Here is a 12158-nt window from a genome sequence, read left to right as displayed (position 1 = left end):
AATAAAATAAAATAAAAATAAAAATAAAAAAATCAGGATCGAATTGTTGGTAAAAGAGCTATAAACTCAGGTTCGGATCTCTCTGTCTCTGTCTCTCTCTGCCTTGTAGGAGATTGGGTTTTTTTTTGTTTTGATTTTGTTTTGGCGGAGGCAGGGGTATGATTGTTTTGAGTCCAGGAGCCTCTGGTGCAGAGGGCCAGCCTGCAAGCATGCGCAGGTACAGTGCTTTCAACTCTGAAACCAAACCGCTGCCCCTGCAGGAGGAAGGTCCAGGAAGAAGCCACCCCGGATGCCTTTTGGGGGGCCTGGGATACCGACAGAGAGCTGGAGAGGGGGTCTCTCTGCACCTCCCGGGCTGCAGGCCCTTGGAGGGCTTGGCTGGGCCTCTGGCGCCCTCTGCCGGCCGCGCCGGGCAGCGCCCGTCTTTGAAGTCCGGCCCCGCTGGGCTCAGCTGGGCGCCCCGGGAGCTGCAGGCCCGGGGAGCTTTGGCTGCCAGATCTTGTTAGAAAAATTACACTGTGGCATTTCGTCCCTCAAAGAATCCGATAATTGTGTGCAACGTCGGGCTTCCGAGCTGGGGAGGCCAGGCGGAGGCGGTTGAGAGCGAGGGTTGGAAGTCTGGAAGTTGCAAATTGATCTGCCTGCATCCTGAAGGAGATAATCGCCTCCTCTGGGCCTCAGTTTCCCCATCTGTAAAGAGAATCCAACCCCCGCCCTCTTCCCAGAGCTCTGGCGAGGGGGAAATAGATGATGCGGGGATAGCAAGCGCCTGGTCCCGAGAAAGCAACCCCAAACGCCTGCCGTAGTGAATCACCCTCATAACTCATTAACAGCCCCTTTCTCTCCAAGTGGCTTCCGCGCCCCGGGGAGTCAGGAGGCTGAAGTCCTCTGTGTCGGCCATTTCTTCCAGGGTCGCTTTAGCATCAACCTTTCAGGAACCGGCCTGTCCTTGACCGAGTCCGCCAGGTGGATCTCGCAGGGGAACTATGCAGTCTCCGACATTAAGAAGTCTCAGGTAAGCTGCCTGCCTTTCTCTTAATAACTACTGGGGGGCGGGGAGCCTGCTTTTCCATGTCCCCAGGCCATCTTGCAAAGTCTAAACCCAACGTGGTGGGTTACCCGCAGTACTTAGGAGGGTGGCAGGTTCGAGACCAGCCCCCCGCCACGTCATGAGACCCTCAGCAACCTAGTGAGACCCTGTTTCAAAATGTAAAAAAAATAAATAAATAAATGGCGGGCGTGGTGGCGCACGCTCGTCATCCCAGCATTCGGGAGGCTGAGACCGGAGAGGATCACAGTTCGAGGACAGCCTCAGCTACTTAGTGAGGCTCTTTGAACCTCAGTGAGACCCTGTTTCAAAATAAAGAATAAAAAATAGGGCAGGGGGGTGTAGTTCGCAGGTAGAATGCCCCTGGGTTCCATCCCCAGACCCGCAAAAAAAAAATTATTTTAATTTAAAAAATTAAAAAGGCCAGGGTGCAGCTTAGAAGTAGAATGCCGCTGGGTTCCATCCCCAGTACCTCGCCCCCCCCCCAAAAAAAAAGTCTAGAACTTAAATCCAGCCAGGGTGAAACCTCTGTGTGAGTGGTACCGTGTCCTGGGGTCCTGAACCTGAGCCATCGGGACGTCCTCACCACACGCTGGGATTTTTTTTGCAGCCACTCAAAAGAGACTCGCTTTTCTGAATCTAGGACTAGGAAGCCACCTCTTCCTCCCTGCCTGCCTTCCTTCCTCCTCCCTTCTTTTCTTCCTTTCCCTCCTTTGATTTATTTTGGTCCTGGGGATTGAACCCAGCTGGGTCGTTTTGGTTTTTTTTTTTGCAGTACTGGTGATGGAACCCAGGGTCACTCTATCTCTGAGCTGCACGCCCAGCCCTATTTTTTATTCCTTACTGTGAAACAAGGTCTCGCTGAGTTGCCGAGGGCCTCACTAAGTAGCTGAGGCTGTCCGCGAACCGCGATCCTCCGGTCTCAGCCTCCCGAGTGCTGGGATGACAAGTGTGCGCCACCGCTCCCGGCTCTACTTTTTTAAGATATGACACTACTAAATTGCCCGGGCTGGCCTCAAACTGGTCATCCTCTTGTCTCAGCCTCCAAGTCTCTTGGATTAGAGCGGTGCGTCACTGTGCCCAGCAACATATTTATATTTTTAAAACCATATGTTATCTAAAATTCAGAGTTAGCTGGGCTTCCAGTACTTTCATACATTAAATGTGACAGTCCTATCAAAAATACTTCTACCTAGTCAAAATTAGGATATAAAGAAGCAAGGGGGAGTGGCAGCGCACTCCTGTGATCCAGCACTTAGGAGGCCGAAACTGGAGGAACCCAGGTTGGAGGATGGCCTCAACAATGGGGTGAAACCTCAGCAACCTAGCAAGGCCCCATTTCAAAACAAAAAATGTCAGCCGGGCGTGGTGGCGCGCGCTTGTCATCCCCGCGCTTGGGAGGCAGAGACAGGAGGATCGCGCAGGTTCGAAGCCAGCCTCAGCTACTTAGTGAGGCTCTCGGCAACTTAGTGAGACCCTGTTTCCAAATAAAGTATAAAATAGGTCTGGGGGTATAGCCCAGAGGTAGAAAGCCTCTGGGTTCTACCCCCAGTACCACACACACACACACACACACACACACACACTAAAGAGTCAGTTCAAGCTCCAACCACCCTTCACCCCCAAAGGAAGAAGATACCCAATTTTTACCAGGGGGTGGAAGGGAAATCTGGTTCCTGATCTGTTTTTCTAAGTGCCAGGGTTAATTGTGTGTTTGTGTGTGTGTGCGTGTGTGCGCATGTGTGTGTGCCTGTGTGTGTTCCCTGCCACACTCTTCTTCTCCATCAGAGCCTATCACTGACCTCAAATCTGATGAACTACGTGGCCATACTGATTACTCATAATTTGACCTTTAAATATTTCTTTCACCCTGAAAGAACCAGAGATAGCACCGGTGCTTTATTTATTTATTTATTTATTTATTTATTATTTATTTATTTATTTATTTTCGGTGGTACTAGGGGTGGAACCCAGGGGCTTTCTACCTCCGGGCTATACCCCCGGACCTATTTTATATTTTATTTGGAAACAGGGTCTCACTAAGTTGCTGAGAGCCTCACTAAGTAGCTGAGGCTGGCTTCGAACCCGTGCGATCCTCCTGTCTCAGCCTCCCAAGCGCGGGGATGACAAGCGTGCGCCACCACGCCCGGCAACACCGGTGCTTTAGAAGTGCCCTGAAATTACACTGTCAGTCTCCTTCTATCCTGGAACTCTACCTGATGGGGTATTATTTTTACTGAAAAATAAAGTCAGGCTATTTTTTTTTATCATGTACAACATGATATTTTGAAATAGACATTGTTTCAGTGACCCAGAATGCAAAGAAAATCAGCTGTCCGCAACGTGGGTGCAAGAGACCATTTATGTAAACTGTACCACCCCGAGTTTGAGATGCAAGTCTATGAGCTAGTGTCAATTAAGGCCATTTTCACCAGAAACTAAAAAGAACAAAGACCGTGAGCGCCACCTTCTGGAGAGAGAATGGTAATTGCATGGGCTGTTCCCCAAGCTGGACAGAACTGGGTTGACAACTGTCAACATTTTTGTATTTTTTTTTTTAATCTTGCTGTCCTATGACAGTTCAAAGAGTCTAAGCTCAGAATTAATCTCCAGAGCCCGTCGAGCACACCTCAGGAACATCGGGAGGTGGGCGTTGGCTCCAGCTCCCAGTGTGTGGGCCCGTGTGGGGGCCGGAGCAGCGCCCCCAGGGCTGCTCTAAAAAACAGGCCTAATGCATCGGAAAAAATGCGAGGTGTTTTCTTCCCTAAGTTACAGTCAGAATTCAGTTGTTCCAGGCCGGATGCACTGTGCAGGCCAGAAGCCCACGTGACTTTATTTAAACCAGCATTCCCCTAGAGCAGCAAACTGGGGAGAGAGAGAGAGAGAGAGAGAGAGAGAGAGAGAGAGAGAGAGAGAGAGAGAGAGAGAGAGAGAGAGAGAGAGAGGGAGAGGGAGAGAGAGAGTGTGTGTGTGTGTGTGTGTACAGCGGATCAGCTGCAGGCTAATTCAAACCGGGTCAGTCCCCGCCTCCTCCGAGCTGGAGACAGGCCAACTGGGCGAGTCTCTACCACTCAGCTATATCCCCAGCCCCCGGACATGCTGGTCTCTCCAGGAGGGGCCAGAAAGGTCCGTTTCCAACTGTTTCCAGGGGATGTAGATGCTTCTGGTCTGTAGCCATGTTTTCAGAAACACTGACCTAAATTAAACCAACCGCAAAGCCCTTTTTTCAAAGTCACACCTTTTAATTGTCCCAGTGACCAGTGTTCCTGGGACATGCCGTGGGAATTGCACAATATCCTGTGCCTACTCAGAACTTGCTGCCATCTTGCCCCGGGGTGGAGGCACAGTTCCTCTGCGTGCCAGTTACAGTACCCCTTTTCCAAGCAGCCCTGCTTTGATTCATCCCCCAGATAAGTACTTCCTTTGCTTTTCTGTAACCGAGAGAATAAAGAAACAAGAAAACCTCACTTTTCCAAATTGGCTTGGCCATAAAATGTTTTCTTCATGAAAAACTTACAGCAGCTGGGATTGATGGCGCATGCCTGTTATCCCAGCTCTAGGGAGGCTGGAACGGGAAGATTGCTGATTCAAGACCAGCCTGAGCAACTTGGTGAGACTCTGAGCGAATTAAACCCTAAAATTTTTGTTTAAGGGTTGAGCTGTAGCTTGGAGGTAGAGTGTTCCTGGGTTCAATCCCCAGTACCAAAAAGAAAACATAAGACTAAAATCCAGCTATAGCCTTTCAGGGTAGAACTGGATCTCTAGCACCACTGGAAGACAGAGATAGTATCTTGCTACTGGGGGCAAAACTGGTGGAAAGAGGTCTCAGTATCAAGTTCACGGTTCTCTCCCTTGTACGCAAGGGAGATGTTAGAGCTCTTTCTCCTACTTTTACTTAACAAGAATAAGCATGGTTATCATTCAGATACCGTAGTCCCCCTTTTCCTCCAGGACATCAGAGACCCCAGTGGATGCCTGAAATCTCAGATAATACCACATCCTATGTAGACTAGGTTTTTATTTATACATTTATTTCTATGATGGAGTTTAATTTATAATTAAGGATCAGTAAGAGATTAACAGCTGCTAATAATGTAATAGAATAACTATAAGATATACTATGATAAAAGCTGTGTGACGGAGGTCTCTCCCTCCACACATCTTATGTGCTGTCCTCACTCACCCCTTCTGTGCCGACGTGAGATGATACAGGTGATAAGATGAGTCATATTGCCATGGTGATCTTGTGCTGGGCTACTAAAGAAGGGTCATCTGAACACAGCATTATGGTGCTGTGATAGTTGACCTGGTAACTGAAATGACTGTTATAGTTGATCTGGCAACTGAAATGACTACTGGGTGGCTGATGGGAGGATGGCATATACAGCATAGATACTTAGGACAAAGGGATGATTCGTGTCCTAGGTGGCACAGAGTACGATGGCAAGAGATTCCGTCATACTACCAGGACGGCGCACAGTTTAAAACCTGCAAATTGTTTGTTCCTAAAATCATGTGTCCATGCATTAGTTTCTCAATGGACTGTTTTTTTTTGGGGGGGGGGGCTGGAGGTGGAACCCAGGGGCATTCGACCTCTGAGCTATACCCCCCTGCCCTATTTTTTATTCTTTTTTTTGAAACCCGGTCTCACTGAGTTGCAGAGGACCTCATTAAGTAGCTGAGACTGTCCGCGAACCACGATTCTCTGATCTCAGCCTCCCGAATGCTGGGATTACAAGCGTGCGCCTCCACGCCTGGCAAACCAGAACTTTTTACGTTACATTTCTTTTTCTTTTGGGTACTGGGGTTTTGAACCCAGGAGTATTCTATCTCCAAGCTAAAAACCCAGCCCTTTTTATTTTTTATTTTAAACAGGGCCTCGCTAAGTTGCCGAGGCTGTCCTCGAACCTGCAATGTTCCTGTCTCAGCCTCCCAAGCACTAGGATTATAGGTGGGTGCCACCACATCTGGCTTACTTTTCTTGTTTTTCTTTTTAATTTTATAATTACCCAGACTTTTGCTCATCTTCAGGAAAGCAAGCTGTGATGGAAACCCATACATACAAATGCCTTCATGGTAACAGTAGCCGACACTGAGCACATACATTGGGCCAGGTACTTTGGTACTTTGCTAAGCACTTCAAGCACATTATCTCACTTATAGCAGTCACGTGAGGGAGACAGTTATGATCTCCATTTCTTAGATGTCCCAGAAAACCAAGGCTTAAGGAAGTTTGTTTAAGGAAACGTTGCCAGCCCAGGCAGTCTAATCAGATTATCTCCTCTGCTCGTGAGGAGAGATTAGGGAAAGCGGAGCTGGGACAGTAGAGTAGACATTTTTATCTTATTGACATCCTAAAGCCTACCAGCCCTACACCGATGCCCAGTAAGAAAGTTTCTGGCTAGAGGACCAGTTGGCCTGGCATCAAGTCCAATTGGTCTTGGCACAAATTAGTTCTAGAACTAGCAACAACTCCCCCCAACCAAAGAAAACCAGAACCAAGTGGTAGTGGATTTCACTCTGGCCGTTTTCATTTATTAGCAAACATATGTGTAGTATCACGAAAAGCCCTACACTGTTCTGGGTTCTGGATATGCTCAGATTTCAAAAAGATGCCGGCCTGGTCATCATGAAGGTCATTCTAGCAGAAGGCAGATATTCAAAGAATTTCCTAGATTGGGAAAGTTTCTCAGGTTTGTGGCCTTTGAGCCAGGAGAATGTTGGGTGGTGCAGAGACTGGGAGCACTTCTCACCCAGAAAACTTTTAACCTTGGCCCTGAGCTGAGAAATCAAAATAAAACTTTATCTCTGCTCAGCAATTGTGTAGTAGGACAAGTCAAGGTATTCCGCTTCTAGTGCTCAGAGAAAATTCACAAAACTGATGGTCAAGTCCAAAATAGCGAATGATGTTTGTCATTGACAGAACTACTTTTATTTCTTTATTTTTATTTTTTGTGGTACTGGGGTTCCTGGAAGCCCTTCTACCTCCGGGCTACACTCCCAGACCTGTTTTATATTTTTATTTGGAAACAGGGTCTCCTAAGCCAGCGCGCGCGGCTGGCTTCGAACCCGCGCGATCCTCCTGTCTCCGCCTCCCAAGCGCGGGGATGACAAGCGTGGCCACCACGCCCGGCTCATGCCGCACAGTTTCAACCACTATCCGTTGTCAGGCACAGGGCTGTTTGTTCCTATGGGTTAAACCCAGTTCCTCTTACATGCTGGGGAATTGTTCTGCCACCAAGCGACACCCCAAAGCCACTCAGAAAAATAGCATTGAAGCTCTTTCTTTTATTCGTCTTAATAGTATATACTGATAATAAATAAATAAGATGTTAAGCTCTCAAAGCACAAATGGAACTCAAAACACTGTCAATTTCAGCTGGGTGTGGTGGCAGATGCCTGTAATCCCAGTACTTGGGAGGCAGAAACAGGAGGATTCCAGGTTCGAGGCCAATTTCAAGAATTTAGCAAGACTTTGGGCAACTTAGACCCCGTTTCAAAATAAAAATATGGCTGTGGGGGTTGTAGCTCACAAGTATGATGTCCCTGAATTAACTAAGTACCCCTCCCCCCCAAAAAAAATCTGAAATTTAGTGTCAGTGCAATCTGTAATACTTTGAACATCGGGATAAAGCCATAGACCTATTGCAGCTTCTAAATTCTGTTATTACAGAATGAAAGCAGAGGTAGATTTTAGGTAAACAAATGCGTGGCCGTGTAACAACAAAACTTTATTAGTCGACACCGAAACTGGAAGTTCACGTAATCATCACGGGTCAAGACATTCTCGTCTTGGTTTTCATTCGATCAACTGTTGAAAAATATGGCAACCATTGTCGGCATGCCAGCCACGCAGACACAAGCCGTGGGCTGGCTTTGGCCCAGAGGGCGCGCTCTGCCAACCTCTGTGTTAGATCGCTGGGATTCGTGTCACCCCCGAAGGCCCACTGGCCCCAAGGGCCAGAACAATTCCCCTGAAGCATGTCGCAACCCTGGGCGCATTAGCCGAGCAGGTGTTCTCAGACGATACATCTCTCTGCAGGATGGTACCCGAGTCCTCGGGAAGTGCGGTGGTTACTGTGGGAAATGCACTCCATCCTCTGGTACCGGCCTGGAGGTGCGAGTGGTATAGCTAAGGTGAGTGTTCTGTCTGTCCATCTGTCCAGCAGTCCCTTGCTCTCTCTTCTCTCTCCCAGACGGGGTTACTGGTGAACATCTTGAAGCTGGCCTTTCTCTCCCCGCTCACCTGTGTTACAGGTGAGGCTGTCTGGCTTCCACTCTGGAACTTGTGGTCCCTGGGCCTTGAGCATCGCATTTCCCTGCGTTGCCGACTTAGAATGCTGAATGGCCTTCCCGCCTCATTTGGTCTCTGCTAGATCTAGGGATATGTATTTTTATTGATTTTTTTTTTTCGGGTGTGGGGATAGAACCCAGGGGCATTCGACCTCCGAGCTACACCCCCTGCCCTATTTTTTATTTTTTATTTATGTATTTATTTATTTATTTATTTTGGTGGTACTGGGGTTCCTGGAAGCCCTTCTACCTCTGGGCTAACTCCCGATTACAAGCATGTGCCACCACACCCAGCTTTATATTTTATTTTGAAACAGGGTCTCATTAAGTTACTGAGAGTCTTGGCTCACTTGTTGAGGCTGGTCTAGGATTTTTTTTTTTTTCCCGATACTGGGGATGGAACCCAGTGGTTTTGAAAAAGTGGAACCCAGTCCTTTGCAGAAGTGGAAGCCAGCGCCCTCAAAGACCTTCCTAAAGGTCATCCTGAGTTCTCCTGGGAGAATCCAGGGACACCCTACAGCAAAGCCGGGGTTCTCCATTACTGCACAGCACGCCCCGGTGACCAACAACATCAGCATCACCTGGGAGCTTGCTAAAAATGCAGCCCCAGTCCCCGTGCCCATAAAATCAGAACCTGCATGTAACAATACCCACAGGAGATGCCTGCTTAAAGCCTGTGAGTCCCGGCTGGACTGCATTATGCTGGAGCGTGCGCCCTCTGCTGGACGAGGGACGGAACTAATCGCTGTTGGTTTTTTTCTTTTTCTTTTTTCTTTCTTTTTTTCGGTGGTACTAGGGCTGGAACCCAGGGCATTCTACCTCTGAGCTATACCCCCAGCCCTATTTTTTTTATTCTTATATTTTGAAACAGGCTTTCACTGAGTTGCAAAGGGCCTCGCTAAGTCGCTGAGGCTGTCTGTGAACCCGGATCCTCCTGTCTCAGCCTCCCGAATGCTGGGTTTACAAGCGTGCTCCCCCACGCCCGGCCAAAGGAAATATATTATATAACCAGCATGCCCAAGTGGTGTTCCCGCTGCAGGTATGGCTGGATGGAGGCTCAGCTCCGGTAGAATCAGCATATCTGCCTCTTAATAACGTCATTCTTAGGCGGCTCATCCTTGAGTCTCAGACAGCTCTAGAGTAACACTGTCTTTATAGCCTTTATAGTCCAAGGAAATACCACCAGCCTCCATCCTGCAAAAAATACTCTGGGAGGCTGAGACAGGAAGAGCCTGGTTCACGGCCAGCCTCAGCTACTCAGTGAGGCCCTTTGCAACTCAGTGAGACCCTGTTTCAAAAATAAAGAATAAAAAATAAGGCTGGGGGTGTCACTTGGAAGTAAAATGCCCCTGGGTTCCATCCCTAGTACTGCAAGAAAAAATTAAAAAGAATACAAGTAAGCTGGGCGCGGTGGTGCATGCTTGTAATCCCAGCATTTGGGAGGCTGAGACTGGAGGATCTAGGTTCGCGGACAGCCTCAGCTACTTAGTGAGGCCCTCTCAACTTAGTGAGACCCTGTTTCAAAATAAAGAATAAAAAAATAGGGCAGGGGGTGTAGCTCAGAGGTCGAATGCCCCTGGGTTCCATCCTCAGACCTGCAAAAAAAAATTATATATATATATATATATATATATATATAATATATGTATTATTTGTGTATATAAACCTATGACATATCATAAATGACATATATCATAAATGACATATATCATATTTATGATATACACATTAACATAACATATATCGCTGGGCGTGGTGGCGCACGCTTGTAATCCCTGCGCTTGGGAGGCAGAGACAGGAGGATCACGCAGGTTTGAGGCCAGCCGCTCTGGCTTGAGAGACCCTGTTTCCAAAAATAAAGAATAGGTTTGGGAGTGTAGCCTGGAGGTGGGAGGGCTTCCAGGAACCCCAGTACCACCAAAAAAAAACCCACAACAAAATAAAACCCATAACATACATCAAAGTATATATATATATCACTTTTTAAATATGGAAAAAATAATAGTGTTGTTTTAAAATTACGTATGTAAAAATACATGGCTTACCTACTCTATGGCATTGCTGGGTTTTTATTTTATTTTGTAATCCAGGTGCTCTGCGACAGAAGCCACGGTGGACTGATGAATTACAGCGATACCTCCACCTTGAGTCCGGGTGTGCGCATGTGTGAGAACTCGTGTGCGTGTGTGAGTGAATGCGTGTGTATAGATATGTACATATGCACATATATATTATATATTTTATATATATATACAGGTTGAGCACCCCTGATCCAAAAATCTGGAATCTGCAATGGTCAAAAATCTGAAATGTTTTGAGTGCCAACAAGTTACCACAAGCGGTAAATTTTTCATATCATGAAACCAAAGTTGTTCTGTGCACAAAATTATTAAAAATCGTGTGCAATGTCACCTTCGAGCTTTGTGTACAGGTGCATATGAAACATCAATGATTTCCTGTTTAGATTTGGGGGAACCTATCTCCAAGGCTATCTCGTTATATGTATACAATTGTGAAATCTAAAAAAAAAAAAAAAAAAAAACTCTGAAAACACTTCTGGGCCCTGTAGAATAACCAAATGATGTAAAGTTATAATATTTATGTTGGAAATTATTTATTGTGGAGCCGGGCATGGCGGCACATGCCTGTCATCCCAGTACTCGGGAGGCTGAGACAGGAGGATCGTAGGTTTGCAGCCAGCCTCAGCAACTTTAGCGAGGCCCTCAGCGACCTAGTGAGACCTTGTTTCAAAATAAAAAATAAAATAGGACTGGGGGTGTAACTCAGTGGTAGAATGCCCCTGGGTTCGACTCTCAGTGCCACAAAAAAAAAAGAAATTATTTATTGTGATATAATATCAGATCACTGCATTTTATGTACTGTACATTATATATAGCGTTATGACAAAAGTGATCCTTTATAGTCACGGTACACCATTGTTTACTTTTTATCTGTACGTGTTTTACTTTTTTTAAAAGCGTCATTCATGTTTTTAAACAACCTAGCCATCGTCAAGGTGCTACGAGGATCGTATAAGGGCGTTTTTTTGTTGGGTTTTTTTTCGACATTTCTAGAAAAGTATCATTAACCAGTCATTATCATCAGCTAATAAGTTAGTTACTGCTATCACAGATTGTACCAACTATCAATTATATATTAAGTATTCCGTTTCATGTGATCTCTGGGAAAATAAATCTGCCGCCTTGGTGCTAATAGTGTCTGGGTGTAAGTGAACTTTCAGACGCAAAAACAGAAACACTTAAAGAGCCACAGAGGGACGGTTTTCGGTGGATGGGATCGCTCAGATGGAATAAAGCCAGCAACTCGCCCTTCTGTCGGGACACGTGTGCTGTGGGTGGAAGCTGGACAACGTTCTCGGCTTCTTTGTTGTTGATGTCCTTTGCGGCAGCCCGGGGTGCTTGGGTCTCTCCACAGTCGTGCAGGGGGGGGAACGACATCCAGGTTTGCTCTTGGCGACGCGGAGGACGTGTAGCACCCCCTCGGCACACCTGGAGAAGTTCCAGGGCACCATCAGGGCCGCATCTATGTGACAACCTGGGCAGAAGAGCCTAATACTGTGCAAGTCACCTGTCGTTATCTGTGTTACGTGAAAAAAAAAAAAAAAAGAACCGTGGAAGAACCGCGCACGCTTGTCAACCCTGTACGCGGGAGGCTGAGACAGGTGGATCGCAGGTTCGCGGCCAGCCTCAGCTACTTAGTGAGGTTCTGTGCAACTTAGTGACGCCCTGTTTCAAACTAAAAAAAGACAAGAAAAGGGAACTGTAGACTGCAAGATGCCAGTGTCTTTCTGATCTTC

At 47.0% G+C, this 12158-nt stretch overlaps 1 protein-coding gene across 1 annotated transcript in view; it reads left to right on the top strand.

The window, feature by feature from the left end:
- The window catches only part of ADAMTS9 (ADAM metallopeptidase with thrombospondin type 1 motif 9), a gene marked incomplete at both ends in the record, with an annotated part of 208495 nt that overhangs the window by 161069 nt on the left and 35268 nt on the right, over nucleotides 1-12158 (top strand). Inside the window, 3 exons of the mRNA XM_080715587.1 lie at nucleotides 911-1015; nucleotides 8091-8174; nucleotides 8245-8305. Coding sequence (XP_080571713.1) covers nucleotides 911-1015; nucleotides 8091-8174; nucleotides 8245-8305 — 250 coding nt within the window. The remainder of the gene's footprint in view (nucleotides 1-910; nucleotides 1016-8090; nucleotides 8175-8244; nucleotides 8306-12158) is intronic.

This window comes from Muscardinus avellanarius (assembly GCF_963383645.1).
Source record: "Muscardinus avellanarius genome assembly, chromosome: 18".
Lineage (NCBI taxonomy): Eukaryota > Metazoa > Chordata > Mammalia > Rodentia > Gliridae > Muscardinus > Muscardinus avellanarius.
This window is presented reverse-complemented; position numbering and strand designations above follow the sequence as displayed.